Below are 24477 nucleotides of genomic sequence, written 5' to 3' on the forward strand. Positions count from 1 at the left end.
ATATATATACTTGGGATTATGTTTTCCAATGTGCATTACTTTGCATTTGTCAATATGGAAATTAATCTGCCATTTTGTTGCCCAGTCCTCCAGTTTTGTGAGATCCCTTTGTAATTCTTTGCAGTCTGCTTTAGACTTAACTATCTTGAGTAGTTTAGTATCATCATCTGCAAATTTTGCCACCTCATTATTTTAAAAACAGTTACCTACCTTTCATAACTGTTGCTCTTCAAAATGTGTTGTTCATTTCCATTCCATTCTAGGTGTGCGCACACCCACGTGCGCGGTTGTCGGAGATTTTTGCCTTCACAGTATCCGAAGGGCCAGCTTTGGAGCCTCCCTGAGTGCCGCGCTGATGCGTTGGTATATCAGGTGCTGCCAGCCCTACGCCCTCTGAGTTCCTTCTTGCCGGCAACTCCAACAAAGGGGCAAGAGAGCGGGTATTGGAATGGACATGAGCAACACATTTCGAAGAACAACAGTTATGAAAGGTAGGTAACCCTTTTTTCTTCTTCAAGTGTTTGCTCATGTCAATTCTATTCTAGGTGACTCACAAGCAGCGTTCCCTCTAATTTTTCCCACCCATGTGCAGAATGAATTCTGTTATGTCCACAAATATGGAGGTGATGTGTAACACATCACCTCCATGTTGGCGCACATAACACAATTCATGTGGCAGAGTGGGGCCAAGGGGTTCAGAGTGTGGGAGGGGGCTCAGGGCTGGGGCAGAGTGTTGGGGTGCAGCTGGGGACGCGGGGGTCAGGGTTGGGACAGACAGTTGAGGTGTGGGGGGTGAGGGCGCAGTGGGGCTCCCCAGGGCTATGGTGGGGAGAGAGGACTCCCCTGCCCCCACGCTCTCTCCCTGCAGCAGCACCTGGGCTGGGGTGGGGGAGAGGCGCCTCTCCAGGCCGTGGCAGATCCAGGCCAGCCTAGGTTCAGGCCGGGGAAGGGTGCGCCTGTTGCCTGTCAGGTTTGGTGCTGGGCTGCGGCAGGGCACCTGTCCCCCGGTCGCATCAGATTTGGCACTGGGCTGGGTTGGGGTGAGGAGAGGGGCGATGCAGCAGGTCTGGGGCTAGGGGATAGGTAGCTGTGCGGCCACACAGCTTAGAGGGAACTAGCTCACAAGCAGTATCAATGGAGGTGGACTCAGAGTTCAGAGTCTTGCAGCTTGCAGCACTGTTTGGCCCGAATACACTGTTCTGAGGCCTAGCACACGAACCTTTTCCATTTGGCCAGGTAAGCTGCTCTGGTGAAGGGTTTCCTGCTACCCAGTAAGACCTGCTGAACATGGGCTGAGCATGCCCATTTGTCCACACTTAGCCATGCAGTAGCCAAGCCACCAAGTGCAGCGCCACCAGGTTTGGGTGCAAAAGGCTGCCGTAGTTCTGGGATAGCAGATCCAGCCAGAGGGGCAGCTGCAGTGGGGAGGCTACCGAACGCAGCAATGTGCCAAACCAGTGCTGGCAAGGTCATGTGGGGGCTATTAGGATAATTCTTGCCCTGTATTGCTTGATCTTCACAAGAACTCTGTGAATCAACAGCACTAGCGGGAAGGCATACATTAGCACTCCCGACCAAGGAATGAGAAAGGCTTCCGACAGGGAGCCCCTGTCTATCCCCCCTATTGAACAAAACATATGGCACTTTCTGCTCCGCCTGGATGCGAGCAGGTCCACCTGGGGAGTCCCCCACCCCTGGAAGATGGAGCGACCACTTGTGGTGAGACGAGAAAGTCCTGCTGAGGAGATCTGCCAAGATGTTCCTGGTTCCAGACAGGTGTGTGGCTATCAGATGGATGGCATGCCGCACACAATGATGGAGAGCTTCTTGACAAAGGGCCGAAGACCTGACACCACCCTGCCTGTTGATGTAATACAATGGCGATATTGTCCATCAGGACCTGCACCACATCTGCCTTCAGGTGGGGTAAGGAAGCCTGGCAGGCCAGAATAACTGCTCTTAGCTCCCTGACATTGATGTGGAGGGTCAGATCATCCTGCAACCAGTGGCCCTGGGTGCTCAGCTAGCCCAAGTTGCCTCCCCAGCCCAGGTCCAAAGCTTCAGAGGCCAGGGTCAATGATGGGGATGGGATTACAAAGGGGACTCCCTCCAACACCGATCCGGGGTCTAACCACCAATCCAGGGACGACCTGATGTGGTCCGGCACCCTGACTACCTGGTCTAGGTCATGCCTGTTGGGGATGTAGACAGACGCCACCCATGCTTGCAGAGGCCGGAGATGGAGCCGAGCATGGCTGACCACATACGTACACACCGCCATGTGGCCCAACAGCCGCAGGCAGGTGTGAGCCATGGTGAGCTGGTTGTTCTTTACATGTGAGATCACGGCCGATATGGCCTGAAAATGAGCTTCTGGAAGGAAGGCTCTTGCTTGTGTGGAGTTGAGAACTGCCCCAATGAACTCTATTTGCTAGACAGGCATTAAGATGGATTTTTTCTCATTTATTAACAGGCCCAGGTCGTGGCAGGTGGAACATACCAGATTGAGGCTCCTCTGCACTTGCTCCCGAGACCTGCCTTTGATGAGCCAGTCATCGAGATATGGGAAGACCTGGACCCCTTGACATCTCAGGTAAGCAGCCACTGGCGCCATACATTTTGTGAACACCCTCAGGGCCGATGAGAGGCCAAAGAGAAGCGCCATGACTTGAAAATGGCATCTGCCCACTATGAAATGGAGGAAATGTCTGTGACCTTGGAAATATGGAAATAAGCATCCTTCAAGTCAAGGGTGGCGTGTACGAGTCTCCTGGATCCAGGGAGGGGATGATGGAGGCCAGGAAGACCATGCGAAACTGCAACTTTTTGAGAGACTTGTTAAGGTGATGCAGGTCCAGAATGGGTCTGAGGTCCCGTTTTGCTTTTGGGATTAGGAAGTAGTGGGAATAGAACCCTTTTCCCTTTATGTCCTGAGGGACCTCCTCCACTGCCCCTAGGTACAGGAGGTTCTCAGCCTCTTAGACGAGTAGTTACTTGTGAGAACGGACCCAGAAGAGGGGAGGTGGGAGGGAGGGGTGGCCGAAAATTGCAGGGGATAGCCCCGAGATACTATGTCCACCACCCACTGGTCCGAGGTGACCCACGACCAGGCCGAACGGTAGGGACGAAGATGGACGAGGAAAGAACAAGGTGGATCTGGGGAACTGACTGGGGCGTTGCTCTCGAGTGAACCTTCAAAATGAACGCTTCTGGTCCCTGGGACGTTTGGCTGGGCTGCGAGGGTGAGTGGAGGAGGAAGGGCGGCAACGACTAAAGCTCATTTCTCTATCCCTTCTCCTTGCAGGTCCTTGATGAGGCTGCCGGTCTTGGCGGCAGGGGGAGTGGAACTCTTTCCATGCAGACTGCGGCATATGCATGCCCAGAGAGTGCAGAGTGGCCCGAGTGTCCGAGAGACCTTTCCCATTGAATGGGAAGTCCTGGATAGAGGTCTGCATCTCTTGGGACAGACCAGTGGTGTGAAGCCAGGAGCTGCACCTCATGAAAACCGCCGCCGCAACTACCCTAGCCACTGAATCTGCCACATTCCATGCCATCTGGAAAGCACACCTAGCTTCGACAGTGCCTCTAAAGGGGGCGCCACACCTGGCCCTACAGATACCGCTAAGGCAAAAATCTACGACGACGGCGCACATGCACACACAGAATGGAATAGACATGGGCAAGCACTCAAAGAACCACCCTTTTTCCAGATCATTTATGAATATGTTGAACAGTGCTGGACACAATACAGATCCCTAAGGGGATATCACTATTTACCTCTGTCCATTCTGAAAACTAATAATTTATTCCTAATCTTTGCTTCCTATCTTTTAACTAGTTACTGATCCATGAGAGGACCTTCCCTCTTATCCCATGACAGCTTACTGTGCCTAAGAACCTTTAGTGAGGGACCTTGTCAAAGGCTTTCTGAAAATCTAAGTACACTATATCCACTGGATCACCCTTGACCACATGCTTGTTGACTCCCTCAAAGACTTCTAGAAGATTGGTGAGACATGATTTCCCTTTACAAAAACCATGTTGACAATGTCCCAACAAATCATGTTAATCTATGTGTCTGATAATTCTGTTCTTTCCTATAGAAAGAAGAAATTTCACATGTTGGGGAAGAGGGACAGAAGAAAACATGCCATTTTTTAAAACAATTTATTTGTGAAGCTCCTCAGAGATTTGAAATGTTAGAAACAGTCCTTTTGGAATTTGATTATTAGGTAGAATGAAGATGAGGTGGCCAAAAGCCCGAGGTGAACTGAATTAATTGTATGGATATCTCCACAACAGGCAAGTGGTACATGTGATTGCATCTTTGTATATACATTATACATTCAAACACATACACACACCTTTTAGCACAGTGTATATTGCTCACTGGCATACTACAAAAGTTGCAGTATGCAATCTATTATAGTTATTGTTACATTAATGACATTAACTATAAATTACTCACCCATTTGCCTGGAGAAGGATATGGTATTTTTGTTTGTTTTTTAAACGAGTAAAGTAGCATTACTTTTTCATCATCATGGGAGTAATGTTTGTATCTGGGCTGGTAAATTTTTGTGATGATAATGCACATCTGGTTTAACAGTTATTTAAATACCCGATGCACAAAGGCTCTCCGTTCCACAACTATCATTTAGGGTCTAGAAAACCACTGGAGAAAACAAACAAATATATGATGGCTGATTTCTTATGACAGAGTATCTCGTGTTCTTCCACTCCTCATTCATAAAGAGAAATGTCAGAATACAAATAAGTAACTACATAATTATACTGGATGAACTGAGATGTTCCATTGCAACAGAAAGTAGAGTTAAACTGCAATGTGGAGCATGGACCTCATTCTCCATTGCCTTGAACCTTTTGAAGTAATTTATATCTTACAAAGTAGGTGTAAAAAGTTACCATTCCAATTTGCTAGCATTTTACAGCCAATTAGCACAGAAAGTCTGTGCCCTTAGAGGGAACCAAGTATTGATGTTCTGCCCACTTTGGTGTAGGGGTGCAGGAGGCTAGCGTATGCCACACTGCCTAACATGTATGGCACCGCCATGCAGTATGGTGGTGGGGATGGGTAAGGCTGTATGAGAGGGACCAGAAAGTTGAAGGATGTCCAGGAATTGGTACTGAGGGTCTTAAACATCTTTCACTGGAAGGTTGAGGGCAGTAGCCATGTGATGGAGCAGGGACTGATATTGCATGTGGTCACCAGGTGTGAGACGGAACGTGGAATAAAGGCATTTTCTAGTGACAAAGTGCTTGTAGGGATGGGCGGTTCTGGAGGTGTCACCAGGACCGGCAGTGCTGATGGAGCAGGACCATCCAAGGGTTCATCCTGGATATGGCAGTATGGGAAGGAGATGCACGGTGTGGGCGATGTATACCACGATGATGCTAGGGGTACCATGAGGGCCAGTTAGGTCAGGAGTAGGGTTTGCCATGCATCGACGTTGCCTGTGGGTTTCTGGACTAGGAGTCAGATGCAGGAATGTAGTCCAGAGGGTGCCAAGGATCAGGACTGTAAGAGCAGGCCAGGGAAAAGGCCGTGTCCGGTTCGGTAGACCAGTCAGACTCCAAGGGTTCTGGAAAGGGAGGAGCTGTCGGCGCTGGTGGAACCAATGGTGCCAGGCATGGCGGAGGAGGACGGTTGAAGAGCAAGAGGGGCTCGTCTGTCCTGGAGCCAGTGGAGAATGACGGAGGACAAGGGGTTCATCAACTAGAGAAGGGAGTACAGAGTGCAGGGGAGTACCTGCGAAGGGTAGCCGAAGTTCTGCTGACAGCGTGAGAGGCGATAGACAGCCTGGAGTGCCTGGGACCGGATGCATCAAGCCTAAGGGTCCCAATGGAGTTGACAGTGCCAAGAGCGAGGTAGAAGGTCCCACTGCTGGACTACATGGGGCTGATGGTAAGTGGTGGCATTAGGAACGGTGTTGCGTGCGCACTCTTAGGGGCTGAAGTCAAAGCCAGAACTTCTGTTGCAGCATACGACTTCTCACCCAACCAATCGCAGCTCGTGGAAGAAATGTGTTGTTCTGAGGTGGTCACGGTCAGGGAGCCGCCCTTGTGCCTGTGCTTCTTGTGCACGCGGTCGGGCTTCAGTGGATGCGGCAGTGCTGCATATGAGGAGCCAAGTGTGGCACTTACCGCCAGTGACGGGTGTCACTCTGGTGGTTCCATTGGAGCCAGGTCTTGTTGCGCATGTGGGCACATTGCCTCCTCTATTAAAAAGTTATGGAGATGAAGTGCATGAGCTTCTCAGGTCCGTGATGGAAATGAGTGGCAAATGGAGCAGCAGGAAACTATATGGGCTTCACCCAGGCAGTAGAGACAACAGGTGAGCTCGTCACTCACTGAGAAGGAGCGAGGGCACAAGGTGCAGTTTTTGAAGCTGGCTTGATGGGATTGGGCCGGGAAGGGTGGAGAAGTCCCCAAAGGGGAAAGTCCAATAAAATAACCTAACTATATACTAAGAATGTAAAACTATTGAACTAAAGAGGAGGAAAATGGGAATTATATACAGTTAAAAAGGGTCGAACACAATACTCTTAGGTGACTAAGAAGACGTAGGAACAAAGGGTTCCAACTGTGGCCATGCAGCGGTAAAAGGGAACTGGAGCGGCGTTGACCGTGCAGTATCTTAAAGCCTGGGATGCGCCACTTGCCGACGCAAGACACACATGGTGGTGGTGGTGGTGGGGGCAACGGACACTACTATGAACAGTTACAGCTTTGGCACACGGTGCGCATGCACACTAGCATTTGTCATTCATATAAGGACCAGCACTTGAAGAAGAATCAGGACTTCAAGGAAGATTACACAAAACCTGAGGAATATTTTTTTCCATATTCCTAAAAACATTTTTTCAGAGACTGTGTGTTGGGCTATTTACCAATAATGAAATTAAAGCATTAAAATCTTCATAATAAAAAAACCAAAACATTGTATATAATAATTTTGAATTTAAACTATGGTAGATCTAAAAGCAAACTACAATCCTATAATTTAGGAGCTGATCATATAAATTGTTACTTACACAAGTAGTCCTATTCCACTATTGAACCAATGAAGAAATTAAATGTGTGTTATGAAACGGCTGAGACTGAGAGAAGACTGTTATTGCAAGAGCAATGACAAATTTAAAACAGGAGAAGACAGAAGAAAATTATTAACTGAAAAATATCTGATGTTATACAGATGGTGAAAAGCCTGTTTAGATCCAGCATGCAAATTATTTACAGGAATATGGCATAATTTTCAGCCATCTCACAGCTTTTCACAGAAGTAATTTAATATCAGAAAATAATACAGTAGATGTAATTAATTAATGCCATTACACATTTATAAATGCATTTGTGAAAGGGTAAAATATAAATTGACAGAAAATCATAATGATTTTTTCCTGTTCAAGTTCACTTTGTCTCTGTATATAACAGGTTTTAAAACCTCTTAGGAACTTCTTATGCAGGGGTAGTCAATTATTTTGTGTCATGGTCCACATTTCTTGGTCAAGGTACAGTCAAGGTGCTGACTCCAGAGAAAATAATATAAAAAACCCAATAATAATAAGTAAATAAAAGATTTCAGGGTCTGTTCTAAAGTCTCTGGCAGTCCGAATTTGCCCCACGGTCCGCCTATTGACTACACCTGTTCTGATGCCTTGAAAGCTGAAGTGGTCTATCTGTGACTGAAACTCTTCTGAAAGTAGCAGTAAGACCAATGCAGAAGGAAAGGTCTAGAAGTGAAAGGTAAATACTGTAAGTGTAATGAAATTACAAGTAAAATTTTGCCCACGGATACTTCACTGTAGTCTAATGGGAACCATATTTGATCATCCAAGGGCAGAATCTGGTCCTATAGGTTTCAGGCTGGCAGCCTTTAAAATAGTTCTGATATGTGAAAAATTATGTGTAATATCAGAAAAATCTTTAATTTTTCTCATTTTCTCTTGTCCTTCAATAACAAAAAATGAGTAAACTTTCAGTTTCATGTAAAGAGTATTTTACAAAATTAACCCCCCAACACAGACACAAATCTTGCAGTACGCACTGTTGATTAATGGAAATAACACACTTAGGTGACAGGTTTCAGAGTGGTAGCTGTGTTAGTCTGTATCAGCAAAAAGAACGAGGTGTACTTGTGGCACCTTAGAGACTAACAGATTTATTTGGGCATAAGCTTTCGTGGGCTAAAACCCACTTTCAGATGCATGCAGTGGAAAATACAGTAGGAAGATATATATACACAGAGAACATGAACAAATGGGTGTTGCCATACCAACTATAATGAGACTAATCAATTAAGGTGGGCTATCATCAGCAGGAGAAAAAAACTTTTGTAGTGATAATCAGGGTGGCCCATTTCCAACAGTTGACAAGAAGGTGTGAGTAACAGTAGGGGGAAAATTAGCATGGGGAAATAGTTTTTACTTTGTGTAATGACCCATCCACTCCCAATCTTTTTTCAAGCTTAATTTAATGGTGTCCAGTTTGCAAATTAATTCCAATTCTGCAGTCTCTCATTGGAGTCTGTTTTTGAAGTTTTTTTGTTGGAGTACTGCGACTTTTAGGTCTGTAATTGAGTGACCAGGGAGGTTGAAGTGTTCTCCGACTCGTTTTTGAATGTTGTTATTCTTGACATTTGATTTGTGTCCATTTATTCTTTTACGTAGAGACTGTCCAGTCTGGCCAATGTACATGGCAGAGGGACATTGCTGGCACATGATGGCATATATCACATTGGTAGATGTGTAGGTGAACGATCCTCTGATAGTGTGGCTGATGTGATTAGGCCCTATGATGGTGTCACCTGAATAGATAGGAGGACACAGTTGGCAACGGGCTTTGTTGCAAGGATAGGTTCCTCGGTTAGTGTTTTTGTTGTGTGGTATGTGGTTGCTGGTGAGTATTTGCTTCAGGTTGGGGGGCTGTCTGTAAGCAAGGCCTGGCCTGTCTCCCAAGATCTATGAGAGTGAGGGATTGTCCCTCAGGATAGGTTGTAGATCCTTGATAGAGAGGTTTTAGTTGGGGGCTGAAGGTGACGGCTAGGCGTTCTGTTACTTTCTTTGTTGGGTCTGTCCTGGAGTAGATGACTTCTGGGTATTCTTCTGGCTCTGTCTATCTGTTTCTTCACTTCAGAAGGTGGGTATTGTACTTGTAAGAATACTTGATAGAGATCTTGTAGGTGTTTGTCTCTATCTGAGGGACTGGAGCAAATGTGGTTGTATCTTAGAGCTAGGCTGTAGACAATGGATCATGTGATGTGTTCTGGATGAAAGTTGGAGGCATGTAGGTAAGTATAGTGGTCAGTAGGTTTCCGGTATAGGGTGGTGTTTATGTGACCATCGCTTATTAGCACTGTAGTGTCCAGGAAGTGGATCTCTTGTGTGGACTGGTCCAGGCTGAGGTTGATGGTGGGATGGAAATTGTTGAAATCATGGTGGAATTCCTCAGGGGCTTCTTTTCCATGGGTCCAGATGATGAAGAGGTCATCAATATAGCGCAAGTAGAGTAGGGGCGTTAGGGGACGAGAGCTGAGGAAGCGTTGTTCTAAGTCATAGAATCATAGAATATCAGGGTTGGAAGGGACCCCTGAAGGTCATCTAGTCCAACCCCCCGCTCGAAGCAGGACCAATTCCCAGTTAAATGTATCATCAATGTAGTGCAAGTAGAGTAAAGGCATTAGGGGACGAGAGCTGAGGGAGTGTTGTTCTAAGTCAGCCATAAAAATGTTGTCATACTGTAGGGCCATGCGGGTACCCATAGCAATGCTGCTGACTTGAAGGTATACATTGTCCCCAAATGTGAAACAGTTGTGGGCGAGGACAAAGTCACAAAGTTCAGCCTCCAGGCTTGCTGTGACATTATCGGGGATACTGTTCCTGACGGCTTGTAGTCCATCTTTGTGTGGAATCTTGGTGTAGAGGGCTTCTACGTCCATATTGGCCAGGATGGTGTTTTCTGGAAGATCACCGATGAACTGTAGTTTCCTTAGGAAGTCAGTGGTGTCCCGAAGATAGCTGGGAGTGCTGGTAGCGTAGGGCCTGAGGAGGGAGTCTACATAGCCAGACAATCCTGCTGTCAGGGTGCCAATGCCTGAGATGATGGGGCGTCCAGGATTTCCAGGTTTATGGATCTTGGGTAGCAGATAGAAGACCCCTGCTCGGGGTTCCAGGGGTGTGCCTGTGCAGATTTGTTCCTGTGCTTTTTCAGGGAGTTTCTTGAGCAGATGGTGTAGTTTATTTTGGTAACCCTCAGTGGGATCAGAGGGTAATGGCCTGTAGAATGTGGTGTCAGAGAGCAGCCTAGCAGCCTCTTGTTCATATTCCGACCTATTCATGATGACGACTGCACCTCCTTTGTCAGCCTTTTAGATTATGATGTCAGAATTGTTCCTGAGGTTGTGGTGCTTTAGCAACATTTGGTCCTGTTAATTATTAAATAAACCTATGCATAATATTATACCCAACATTACTTTAGAATAGCTAAATGCAAATCATCCACTGATTCACAAATTTTCCACCCTTTATGTTTTCAGAAACAACAATCTTCCACGTAAAATGAAGCAAATGCAGCAAATAAAAAAAAAATGGGTGAACTAATCCATTTAAAGTTAGAATCACAAAGTTCTTATAGGAGAGTTTAAACCAAATGTAGTTAACAATTCTGGGACAAAAATGCAGGCTTTAGAAGTAATTACAGAGGTTTTGCATCTAATTTCTGGGTTCCAAATCATTCATAAACAATTTTCAACCTTCCTAGACTACTATGTATAGTTTTGTTTTTTTAAAACCAGAAATATTGAAATATGGTATAACAATAAAGTCTCTTGAGCAGGGAAGACCATTTTACTTATGTGACGGGGTATATTGTAACATTGCTTTCGTAGTGGAAAATGGATGCACTGTTAAAATTAAGTTAGGATGGGTAGATCTAGTGTGTTACATTTGGCATTTCAGCCATCTAAAGCACGTAAGTGTCCAACTCATTTATCACTTTCAGAAATATTATTTTTTGACACTGTTGTCCAAAATGCAAGGCTATGAAATAGCTTGCTCAGAAGGTTCACATTCAAGGATTGATGAATATTACAGCTGTTTTTGGTGCAGGATGACAAATCAAAAGAAGCTGGTTGTTCAGCCAGCCAGCTGGTGTTAGAGAGAAGGAGAGTGATGTCTTTCAGGTTTCCTGGCTGGACACACATGGGGTGCAGTTCTGTCCCCTGCCCCCATTGAAACAAAATAAACCAGAAGCTGATTTAAAGTGAACAAATCCTAAGATATATTTAATAAATAACACATTCTTATGGAACATCTAATAACCTATCCCTTATATGAAGATCAGAGTTACATAGTATAACAAACAGTAATAACCTCATTAGTTTTACTGGATGTGCTTATTAATTAAGGATTAACGTTCTCTGATTAAACCAGTGGTGATTTGGTACAAGCTAGATCCAGGGGTGGGGACAGAGGGAAGGTAAAGGAACTACACTGAATAAAAATGGTACCCAATAACCCCCCTTTCTCTCTGTCCTCAAGTTTAATGCATGCTGGACCATAATGTCAAGAACTTACCTGGTACAGGGTTCTTCCTGGAGTTTAAATTCTGAGACTCTGCATTCTCCTCCGGTTGCCCATCTGCTTCCACCTCTTCTTTCTTTTGAGTATCTTTTACAACTTCATTAAGGGTAGTTCTTCTGCTCTCCTCTCCATCTAAATCTCCCTGAACAGCAGAGAGGGCAATTGGAGATGGAAGAAGAAGACGAGGAGGAAGAGGAGGGGAAGGAGGTGTTGTAGTGGTAACAGCAGCAGAAACAGGAATAGGAGGAGTTAGAGGAGGAGAGGGAGAGGTGGAAAGAGCAATGGAAGATGGTACACTTTCCACTTCTGCAGGAAGGCCTTCCAAAATCTCAAATTCAAGAGTCAATGGTGCAACTTCCTGTTGAACTATTTCTGCTATGCCATCTGTAGCAGTTACTTTTTCATTAACTCCATTAATTTCATTAATTAGATTAGTACTAGCAGTCACTGGAATATCACTAGTTGCTACAGTACTAGGCTCCTTGCACGTATCAGCATCAACCTCTTCTATTGGTGAAGGGTCTGATTCTTCTGTGCAGGGTGTGGCACTGGATATAGGCATTGTTTCCTCTTTCGGGGAAGTTAGTTCACAGCTCTCCTCTGAGTCAACTGTGAATGTAGATTTACTAGAAGCAGCAGCAGCAATAGGAACAAGAGGGACTGGTGATGCAGCAAGAGGAAGTTCTGGTGGTGGTTCCTCAGAGGCAGCCTCAGAGGTCTGGTCAGCTTGATCTTTTTTCTCCCCACTAGGCTCTGGTCTGAGGACTGGGGAAGGAGATTTTAATACTGAATCTGGTTTTGGCTTCTCTTCTAGGGAAGAAAAAAAAACAACATTACAAGGACAGATTACAGAGTAGCAGCTGTGTTAGTCTATATCTGCAAAAAGAACAGGAGGACTTGTGGCACCTTAGAGACTAACCAATTTATTAGAGCATAAGCTTTCGTGAGCTACAGCCCACTTCATCGGATGCCTAGAATGAAACATATAGTAAGAAGATATATATATACATACATATAAGCTGGAAGTTTCCATACAAACTGTAAGAGGTTAATTAGTTAAGATAAGCTATTATCAGCACGAGAAAAAAACTTTTGTAGTGATAATCAAGATGGCCCATTTAGACAGTTGACAAGAAGGTGTGAGGATACTTAACTTAGGGAAATAGATTCAATATGCGTAATGACCTAGCCACTCCCAGTCTCTATTCAAACCCAAGTTAATGGTATCTAGTTTGCATATTAATTCAAGCTCAGCAATTTCTCCTTGGAGTCTGTTTTTGAAGCTTTTCTGTTGCAAAATTGGACAAAAGGACAGATTAGTTTACCAATTTAGTTTTAACTAGCCATGCTTAGGGTCCTTTTCACTGCTCCACTCTGTGTTCTGTCCATTATTCCAGGAGCTCCTTGGAAGAACTGCAGAAGCAGCAGCTAACCTTTAAATCTAAAGTGAGAACCAAGACTCTCGGGGAACTTTAATCTTTAATGGACAGTTGAAGTTTTAAGAACAAAAGTCTTTTCAAGAAATCACCCTTTTCTTGAGCAAAGCATACTTAGAAACCTTAACTACGGAAGACAGGTTTGTTAATTCTGGAAACCTACAGAGATTTTGTTGCTCAAAACAGGACTCTTCTTCCTAAAAATGACAATGAACACAAAACAAAAATAAACGTAAGTTAAATTCTAGGGAAGAGGACAGAATGGCTTAGTAGATGGCGTGTAACACTGAGACCCAGGAACTACAACATTCTGAAATTCATTCTAAAAATGAATCCCTCTGTGACCTTGAGCAAGTCACAACTCTAACTTTCTCTATTTGTAAAATGGGAATACTACTATTTGCCAACCTGAGTAGACTGTTGTGATGATTAGTAATTTGTTTATTGCTTTAAGGATGCAAAACAGCATGCTATTATTAAGAAGTGATATAATTTGACAAGTAATCATAGAATCTCAGGGTTGGAAGGGACCTCAGGAGGTCATCTAGTCCAACTCCCTGCTCAAAGCAGAACCAAGCCCCAACTAAATCATCCCAGCGAGGACTTTCTCAAGCCTGATCTTAAAAACTTCTAAGGAAGAAGATTCCACCACCTCTCTACGTAACGCATTCCAGTGTTTTACCACTCTCCTACTGAAAAAGTTTTTCCTAATATCGAACTTAAACGTCCCCCACTGCAACTTGAGACGATTACTCCTTGTTCTGCCATCTGGTACCACTGAGAACAGTCTAGATCCATCCTCTTTGGAACCCCCTTTCAGGTAGCTGAAAGCAGCTATCAAATCCCCCCTCATTCTTCTCTTCCACAGACTAAACAATCCCAGTTTTCTCAGCCTCTCCTCATAAATCATGTGTTCCACTCCCCTAATCCTTTTTGTTACCCTCTGCTGGACTCTCTCCAATTTTTCCACATCCTTCTTGTAGTGTGGGGATCAAAACTGGACACAGTACTCCAGATGAGGCCTCACCAATGTCGAATAGAGGGGAACAATCACGTCCCTTGATCTGATGGCAATGCCCCTACTTATACATCCCAAAATGCCATTGACCTTCTTGGCAACAAGGGCATACTGTTGACTCATATCCAGCTTCTCGTCCACTGTCACCCTTAGGTCCTTTTCTGCAGAACTGCTGCTTAGCCATTCGGTCCCTAGTCTGTAGCGGTGCATGGGATTCTTCAGTCCTAAGTGCAGGACTCTGCACTTATCCTTGTTGAACCTCATCAGATTTCTTTTGGCCCAAACCTCTAATTTGTCTAGGTCCCTCTGTATACTATCCCTACCCTCCAGCGTATCTACCTCTCCTCCCAATTTAGTGCCATCTTCAAACTTGCTGAGGGTGCAATCCACACCATCCTCCACATCATTGATGAAGATATTGAACAAAACCGGCCCGAGCACCAACCCTTGGGGCACTCCGCTTGATACCGGCTGCCAACTAGACATGGAGCCATTGATCACTACCCATTGAGCCCGACAATCTAGCCAACTTCCTATCCACCTTATAGTCCAACAATAATAAAAAAATAAGTTTCTAAATTCCTCAGACCTTCAGGATATCAGAAAAGACTTATTACACTCTACCTTTACACTTTTGTTTTAAATTCTAGCAGTGAAAATTAAAATTTATCCCAGGTAAAACTGAAAATGAAGGGGATTTAAGTATGGTTTCCACTGAAGAGAGGTTCTATTTCATTTTGAGGTATGCTAGTGAAAGAGATCAGGTTGGGTTGGAAAAAGTAAGGTGAATTACCATATCATAATGCATTATTTGAGACGTGTGGTCCCTATGGGTATTTACTGTGGTTGCACACGCACCCTATGTGCCTGTGACCAGAAGATTTTTCAGTAGCAGTTGGTCCATACCTGTGCCCTATACCTCCCTGTGGCCTGAACCAAGGGCATAAAAGGCACCAACCACCTGCCCAGTTCCTACACTACAGTGAATAAAGTGAAGATTCAAGCAGAGGGGATGGAGGGCAGGTCGTGAATACCCACAGGGACCGCACAGCTCCAACTCCAGTTACTATAAGTTTTTTTTTTGTTTTTGAGTGCTTGTCCCTAAGGGTGTTTACTGTGGGCGACTCCCAAACAGTACTCATTGAGGAGGAGGGTGTGAGGAAGTATGTTACACCACAGATAGAAAGATCGTTGAACCAAAGGAGGAATCCATGGATGAAGCTTGAACAAGGACATAATGTCTAGTAAGAGTGTGTATTAAGCCCCATTCACTACTCTACAGATTTCTAAGAGGGGAATTCCTTGCAGGGAAGCCACCAAGGTGGCCTGTGCTCTGGTTGAGCAGCCCTGACACCTGTAGGGAAAGGACTCTATGAGCTCATAGCAAAGGAGGATGTAGCACAAAATCTATTTAAAGGGTCTTTACAAAGAGACGGGTTTCCCCTTCATTTGCTCGGTAATGGAAACAAAGTGTCTAAGACTTCCCAAAGGGCTCTGTCCTTTCCAAGTAGCAGACCAAAGCTCTGTGGACACCCAGTGAATTCAATCTTCTGTATCCTTGTTGATGTGAGATTCTGGGTAGAAAAAGAGGAAGTGGACAGTTCGATTCAAGTGAAAATCAGAGGGAACCTTAGGGATGAAATCTTAAGGACAATTTATCCCTATGAAAGATTAAGTAGGGAGAGTCCGCCATGAGGGCCCTGAGCTCACCCATTCTCCTGGCAGACGTGATTGCTGGTAGGAAGGCTGTTTTCATAGAAAGGTGTAAAACAGAAGAAGTGACCAAAGGCTTGAATGGCAGGTTCATAAGCACTGACAGTATCAAGTTCAGATGCCAGGCAGATATAGGTTTTAATACCAGGGGAAAGGTTCTGATGATAACTTTTACGAACCCCAGAGTTGTAGGATAGGTGAAAACAGAGCAGTTCTCCACCAGGGGATGGAAGGCATTAGTAGCCGTTAAATGTATGCACAGTGAACTAATGGAAAGACACAATGCCTTTATGGAAAGAAGATAGTCCATAGAGGGCCCCAGGTTCCTCTACAGGTAAGTGACATTGCTGACAGCAGAGGGAGAACCGCTTCCATTTGGCAGTATAATACTTCCTTGTAGAGGATTCCCTATTTTTATTAAGGATGGATTGGATCTCTTCTGAACATGATCTGTTTGTTTTCCATTCGAAATCTTGGGATGGACTTGGATAGTGTAAAGAACTGCTTTTGGGCAACTACATGACAGCGTATGACCATTTGGGAACTACACTCAGGGACTAGTCTAGCACCTCTATTCATTAACACATGGAACAAGACCAAAACCAGTCTACCACCAGGAGAAATCATTTTTACAAAACTATTAAAAAGTGGATATTTTGAAATACTAAATTTATTCATTATGAATCATTAAGAAATAAATGGGATCTCCAAATGCTGAAATAGCCAGAAGTAAAATGTTTCAGTGCTCCTATCAATAGTGCCTTCACTGTGCTTTGCAGTGCTACAGTTCTGAAATTGCATTATGTTCCCTCAGAATAAAGATAGAATTAGATATGATCAAGGATAATGGAAAATTTGTTACCCAACAATTTCCTTTCTGGGGACGGATCTCTCCTGCAATTGGAGACACTCAAGCTAGACTTCTTTTCCTAAAATATACAGTTCAGACTTGTCCATGAGGTTCCAGGGCTCAGCCTTACCTTCATGTAGGCAAAAAAGCCTATGGCAGGCTAGGAGAATAATTTATTCCTTTAGAGAAGTATTTCATCTTGTTTAGGAGATGCCATTCATAAGCCACACTGTCAGGTTCAAATAATAGATAAAAGAGGAGATTTTGTCTAGGATAATGAGAATGGCCATAGCTTCCTCTTTCTTGATCTTTGGAATTACTTTTCCTAGTAGCAGAACAGGAGGGAAAGCATATAGAAACAGGTTTCAGAGTAGCAGCCGTGTTAGTCTGTATTCACAAAAAGAAAAGGAGTACTTGTGGCACCTTAGAGACTAACCAATTTATTTGAGCATGAGCTTTCGTGAGCTACAGCTCACTTCATCAGATGCTGGAGTGCAAGGGCTGGCTGAGCCTGGAGGAGGTGGTGCGCCTGCTAAATGGCAATGAGTTTGGTCATGGAGGAGAATCCTGCCTGGGAGGTGCAGCGTGTCATCCTAGCAGTCTTCCTGGGATGCTGCACCTTTTCTGAGATCTCTGCTCTCCGATTCCTGGGGAAGGAGAAAGGATACAAGTTTATACTCCTGACGACAGCCATCGCAAGCAGCGCCCGGCTGATGGACGCCATGTTAGAGGCGAAGGTGTGAGGCAGGGGTGAGCTGCAGCCCTGGCAGAGCAGCTTGTGCCAGCCAGGGTCACACTCCACAGTGGACACTGCCCAGACACTGCACATGTGACATTGGAGTGTTACACAGCAGCAGCTGGAGCAGGGCAGACATGGAGCCCATCCTGCCATGAGCCTCTCCTTGGGCTTCCCAAAGGCTGCAGATTGGGGTTTAAATGGATGAAGAGACCTTCAGTGGGTGGGGGGGACGTATCTCTGGGGAGGCGAGAGGAGGGAAGAAACTGTTGTTTCTCCAATCTTAGCTGTAGCTCACGAAAGCTTATGGTCAAATAAATTTGTTAGTCTCTAAGGTGCCAGAAGTACTCCTTTTCTTTTTGCATAGAGAAACAGATTCAACCTTCCTTGAGTCAAAGCATATTTTCCCAGTGATTTCTGGTCTGCTTTTCTGATGAAGAAAAGTCTTATTTTCACATTTTGACTGAATGTGAACAGGTCCACCTTGATTCAGGGACTACTCTGAGTTGTTTACCTGCTGACAGCGTAGCCAGCTTGCATTTGTGTTACAAGTCCCTTTTATGTGGCTCATCTTAAGGGAGGCTAAGTGACATTCCATCCAGGAAAGGATCTGCATTGCTTCCAGATTTAGACATAATCTCAATATTTTACGTTTTTGTACACCATGTTTTTTTTGTACATCATGTTTTTGTGATTAAATCAAGACATGCATCTTTCTCAGGTGATCAGAGAAGTGCTGAACAGCCCACCTGGATTCTTTTTCTGCTACAGAACTGATGCTCTAAAAATCATCTCTGAGTTTGACCTCACTTCTCTGTGTATTGTGATGTCCTATATGTCCTTGCAACCCTAAAATGCTGGAGTCAGCGGTTAGGATTTTGAGGTTCAGATGGTGAAAGAAAAATTCTACTATTACAGGGATTTCCTGCTTCCATCACCTGGGAGACTTGATCACACTGGACAGCATCTTTCCTTTTCATTACCTTGCTTGGGAATCATTCCAAGCCCATAAGAGGAATCTCTGAAGTTCTTTCATGGGCAGTCTTGCCCATGGAATAATCTCTATGCATGAGAATAGAAGATCAGGGAGCTGCATAAAACAGAGGTATGTCACTTGGTTCTGTGATATCTCATGGATAAGTACTTGAACCTTGTCGCAAACATCCTCTACCTTGAGAGGACTAGAGCCCTCCTTGCGTCAATGTTGACGTCTACATAGACAATCCTCAGAGAGTCCAGAGATTTTCTTTCAAGTTTGTCACAAACCCCAGTGCCTGAAGAGCACTGCCAGAATTACTTGCTGCAAGGTCTCCTGGGATCAGTTCTGATGACTGTTGCTCAGATCCTAAACTCACCAATCTGGTTATTATCACCTACCAATAGCTTCATGAAAACCATGAAAGGCAGAAAGACCACGTTGTATCAGCAGTGATGATTTCTGTTGGCAAACCAGAGAATTTTCCAATCATAGGGCCTAACTGTAAAACACATATAGAGCTTCTGTAAAGTCCAGCAACCCTCTATTGGTCTCCACAAGTGATTTCAGTATTATCAGAAGAGAGCATTTCCATCCTGAATTTCATCACCTTCATTGACTTGTTCACTCTCTTTTGAAATCTCATATGGTTCAAATTCCTCATCGTTTTTGTACTTCAAAGAATCTGGAGTAGAACCCTGAGCACTTTTTATCTTAAGGGACTCAGCTCAGGGAGACGTGAGACTGTATGCAGGATGGTTTGATGTATTATGACATCTCTCAAGCTTCAAGAGGGGACAAAAAGGGATTTTGAGGCACCTTGAGCTTGAGGGAGCATCTGTGTTGCAATATTTCCTATACTCACCTGTCAAAAGTCATTAGATCTAAGTCTTTGATATGTGGAATACCCTGCCCCCTAGGCATTTTTCTGAATTTGAAGTCGACCCAGAGGCATCCTACTGATGATTTGGACCGGAACAATTGGCTCCACTGTTGGGTGTGAGCTTCCCCCTAGCGGTTCAAACTCATATTTTGCCCCCAGGTAAACTGAGTCCCTTCTCTGGTAAGAAGGACTCTTAGGTTTCACTGTGGTGCTCCTCATCCCTTAATATGAAACTGGACAAGTGCCAAGGAGGAGTGATTTGACCTTATGGAGGTGCATCTGGAGGTATTACAGTTGGTGTGGGGAAGGATATGGAGGCCTGAGCATGATGTCCAGATGCTGAGCAGAGTGCAGGTCTGCAGACAGAGTGTGGTTGTGTGTTCTTTGGTTCCTGAGAGGATCTCTTGATCTTTTTCCCATTTCATTTAGCCTTCACCACTATTTTTAGAGGAGTGGGAAATAAATGGAGAGAAGAAACTTGCCAGGTGGCTCCATTCAGAGGACAGAACTCCAGAAACCTTGACCTCCTAAAGATGGAGGGAGATTTTGTTTAGTGTAATTCCAAAATAAATTCTAAATAAGTTCTAGGATTGCTAATGGATGAGGTGGGAGAGCTGACCTGCTGCTCTGCACTTGTGAAAGCAAAGGATCTGGTGTAAAGGCAGAACTGCCTCTGGTAATTGCAGGAAGAGGGGAAACCTGCAACATCTCAGATCTGGGGAGTGGTTATGATTCAGAATAAACTTCCATTTTGACATTTGTATATGTTGTTGTTGGGTTTTTTTTTGTTTGTTTGTTTTTTTACACAAGGGCCCTTGTAATTTTGAGAACTTATAACAACAGTAGTAGCTCTAGTGTCTCTGAGACCCTGGAATATAACCTGCAAAACTGAATTTAATGAGACCCTGTAAAAATATAGAGGCTAAGACAGATCTAATCAATCTAAAAGGAAGGATGGAGAGTAATACAAGATGTGAACTTAACAGATATATGATTGGACACTTAATCTGCGAGCGTTCCCCTATACAACTTAAAAAGCTCTGCCTATCTTTTCTGGGAACCCAATGATCTTGTAAGCATTTGTATTTGTTTTTCTTGCTTTCCTTTTTGGGTTGGTTCAATGGCCAAGCAGAAGAGAAAGAGTTGTAGACAGAAAGCCTATCTGAATGTGCATTCAGCAGAAACGCCCTTCTTTAGGGCTGCCTGGCTGAATACTGGTTCTATAGACATACTGGGGCCGATGGCACAAATGGCACTTTACAAGGGACACTGCAAGTAGACGTGAACTTGAAGAGGCCTTTGTTACCAATGGAGATTGCTTTGTACTCCACTGACTATGTGGAGTCCAATGTCAATTTTTTGACATTTACAGTCATCCCTACGGAGTAGAGGAGTAGAAGCAGCAGCGAGGTCGATACTCAAGCCTCTCATCTGGATTGTGCTGCCAGAGGGACATTCCTAGTAATTCTTCAGAGTAAGTGAAGAGAGATTCAAATGTTAAGTCTGAGCCACCACTACAGAGAAAACCTCGGTGAAAATCCAAGGAGCAGTGGTGAAACCAAACGGTAGAACTCTGTACTGGAAGTGACAAGGGCCCACTGTAAATCTCAAGAACTGTCTGTGGGTCAGGTGGATATCTATGTACAAGGAAGCGTCTTGCATAACAAGAGCTGTAAATCACGTGCCGTTTTCTAGCAAAAATATGATTGGCTTGCATATGAATCAGTTGAGATGACGGATCTAGGACTAGTCCTCATCTTCACTTTTTTCTTGGGGACTGTGCTGATGACCCAGGCAAATGGGACTGTTGGGTCTTCTGATGCTTATGAGGAGGTTCATAGGGTTGCTGATGGAAGAACTGAGGAGCGCTGTACTGTCGTGCAGGAGGTGGGCAGTAGAATTTGTGCTTGGATGCTGGTGTAGAAATACCCAACATTTGCAGAATGGCTCTAGAGTCCTTGCAGGGAATCATAGATCTTCTGGTTGAAGAGGTGAGATTCACTGAAAGGGAGGTCCTCATTTATGTCCTGTATCCCCCTGGGGAAACCAGATGAATGCAACTGGGCACAAAGATAGGTCTGCTGAATCTACTGCGGCCTGGCACATCATCCTGGCAACCAGTTTGCCTTCCTGGAGTGGTCAAAATCCTGCTGAAGAAGTTTCTCCACAAAGTTTGCTAATTGGCCATAATTTAGAAAGTCATATTTTGCTAGTTATGCCAGGTAATTAGATATCTGAAACTGAAGGCTGGCTGAAGAAAAGACTTTATGACTTAGAAGGTCCAATCTCTTACCATCCTTCTCTGTTGGACAGGAACACAGATACTGCTGCCTGGCCCGTTCACTAGCAATCTGAGTAACTAGGAAATTGGGTGTGGGGTGAGAAAACAGAAACTCAGACTCCTTTGTAGGTACATAGCATCTTTTTTCTGCCCCCTTGAGGGTGGGTGTGCAAGTGTCTGGAGTATGCCAGACAGTGCAGGCTGGCTGGAGAATGGCATCGTTGATTGGTAGCATCACTCTGGCAGGTACTGATGCATGCAGAATATCAAGTAACTGATGTTGGCTGTCCTGCATCTCCTCCAGTGGAACATGGAAGGCATCAGCCACGCTCCGGAACAGTTTGTGGAACTGGCGGTAGTTGTCTGGTGAGGAGGAAGGAATCGATGACATCTGGAGACAACAAGGGGAACCACATCCAGATCTGGTGGTACCACTGAAGTCAGGCTAACCAGGGCATCCTCCAACCCTGGTTCCGATTGTCTACTTGATGAAGGTTGGGAGTGGCAAGATGGGGAACTCCTCTCAGGCCAATCAGGAAGATTCCAAAAGCAGATACGGGGGCCAAGACCCCCAGTATGGCCAACCAGGTGGTTGCTGTGGTGGGCAAGGTAGCAATAGCTCCTGTGTTGAGGAAAGGGAGGATATTACCACCGAGCTGCCGGAACCTTTGGATATTTGTGCCAACGGTACAGGAGAGGCGGACCCTGTGTTCCGTTGGAGTCCTCTGATACCTAGAAGACAGATCCTTGTTCCAACAGGGGAGCCAGCAGAACTGAGCACATCACCGGGGAGCACTCTGGAACACGACCAAAAGCAGGGGAGCGGGCTCCCTTAGGAAGCAAATGCACCAGGAGATGTTGAGCCCTCACCTCAAACAGTTCATGAGATCTAGGTGCAGACTGCTTCCTGGTGTCAGCGGCATGTGTTCCAGAGTTGGAATCCAGCCTGGTACAGCAGATTGCTTCAGAACCGATGATTTCCGTGACTTCAGTGGTACCAATTCAGAAGGGGTATGCGGCTCAGTAACCAGAACCAGCAGGTCCAGTGGCCTATTCGACTTCTTCTTGTGCTTGTGACCCTTGGATTGTGCCGCTTCCCCATGGCTGGAACTCACAGAGGATGAAGCGTCCTTCTTGGGACTTGAGGAAGACTTACTGCCATGCTTATGCATATGCGTCCTTGCCTCATGGCTAGGCCCCAGCATGGGACTCATAGCGCTGATATCAGTGGAACCAGACTGGAGCTCCACGGTATGAGGCGCACTCCTTGACTCCTCAGGCTCATGTATAGGAGGGGTTCCACAGCCTGGATCCGACTGCATCATCACGATGACTTCTAGGAGGTGATTCTTGAGGCAGACATCCCGACCTTTCTTGTTACCGGCTAGGAGGAGAGACAGATACTGCATCTGGATGCAATGTGGACTTCCCACAAGCAGTAAAGGCAGCGCTGGTGCTTGTCGCTCACCGAAAACGAGCGAGGGCAGGAAGCACAGATCTTGAATCACGGTGACTTTGGCATAATCCAGTACCCAAGTGTGGGTGCTGGGGGGAGTGGGAAATGGGAAAACGGCAAAACAGCATCCCAAAGTCCTTAAAATTCTAAAAACTACTACTAACACTAAAACTACTACAAAAACCAACAAAATACTAATTATATACAAGAATAAACAGTCTTTTTTCCCTGTATTGTAAAAAGTGCGTCACAAGAGACGAGAGAACAGAAGAGGTTCTGACTTGGACCATGCGGCAGTGAGAAGGAACTGAGGGCATGGAACAAGGACACATGCACAGACCAACAGACACTACTACTTTCAAAAGCTCCGACTCTAAACGCATGCTGCATGCATATAACCCTAAGTGGAATACAGTAGGTACCATCAGTCAAAGAAGTACTCTTACTGATACATTTTCCGAAACAGAGATTGGGAAAACTGGAGGGAAAGGAAGGGGAACTCTAGGGATGGAGTGGAGGCAATGGGGGAAGATCTGAACTTCAGATAGAGGAAAACAGGGAGACAGAGGAGATTAAAGTACTCTGAAGACTTCAGCAGAGCAGAGGCCTGCTTGCTTCTCCATTAAGATATTAGAAAGGGGGAATAAGTCACCAATGTCCCACCAAGAAACCAACAATAGGAGCGAGCTGGGTTGTTGGGGACAAGAGTAGTTATGGTGATGATATCTACAGGGCGGGCTGGATGAATGAGATCTCAGTGGGTTCAGATATTCATCTGACCTGCACTAGATGTGCCATGTTTGTCTTTCTTCCACAGGACAGAAGCGACTTTGTCTGTACAAAGTGCAAGCTGGTCTCCATATTGGAAGAGAAGAATGAAGGTCTGGAGCAACAGATAACGACCTTGCGTTGCATACGAGAATCTGAGGATTTTCTGGACAAAAGTCAGGATATGCTTCTACGGGCACAAAGCTATAAAGATTTAGAGCAGGTTGCACAGCAGAGCCAAGAGGCCAGTGAAGAAGCTTGGCAACATGTGACCTCCAGAAGAAGAAGGGGGAATGTCCAGGTTCCAGCAACGCGGACACAGATAACTAACCCATTTCATGTTCTCTCCACAGGTACCATTGCGGAGAGTGGACCAGACGATACGTCTGGGGGGAGAAAGCTGAAGGAGACTCCGCTGGTTGGAAGGCATGAGATGCGATGTCCTGAGGTTGGGGGTTCCACGACCACTACTCCCAAGAGAAGGAGGCGGGTGGTGGTGGTCGGGGACTCTCTCCTCCGGGGGACTGAGTCATCTATCTGCCGCCCTGACAGGGAAAACCGAGAAGTCTGCTGCTTGCCAGGGGCTAAGATTCGCGATGTGATGGAGAGACTACCGAGACTCATCAAGCCCTCGGATCACTACCCCTTCCTGCTTCTCCATGTGGGCACCAATGATACTGCCAAGAATGACCTTGAGCGGATCACTGCAGACTACATGGCTCTTGGTAGAAGGATAAAGGAGTTTGAGGCGCAGGTGGTG

The 24477-nt window shown here is 45.3% G+C and overlaps 1 protein-coding gene across 17 annotated transcripts in view; it reads right to left on the minus strand.

Annotated features, from left to right (window-relative positions):
* EIF4G3 (eukaryotic translation initiation factor 4 gamma 3) overlaps positions 1 to 24477 on the minus strand; it is a 440859-nt gene that overhangs the window by 131261 nt on the left and 285121 nt on the right. For all 17 annotated transcript variants that reach the window (XM_073316601.1, XM_073316591.1, XM_073316590.1 and 14 more), the window contains one exon: positions 11595 to 12410. In XM_073316601.1, the coding sequence (XP_073172702.1) occupies positions 11595 to 12410 (816 nt within the window). The remainder of the gene's footprint in view (positions 1 to 11594; positions 12411 to 24477) is intronic.

Source organism: Lepidochelys kempii, chromosome 18 (genome assembly GCF_965140265.1).
Source record: "Lepidochelys kempii isolate rLepKem1 chromosome 18, rLepKem1.hap2, whole genome shotgun sequence".
NCBI lineage: Eukaryota > Metazoa > Chordata > Testudines > Cheloniidae > Lepidochelys > Lepidochelys kempii.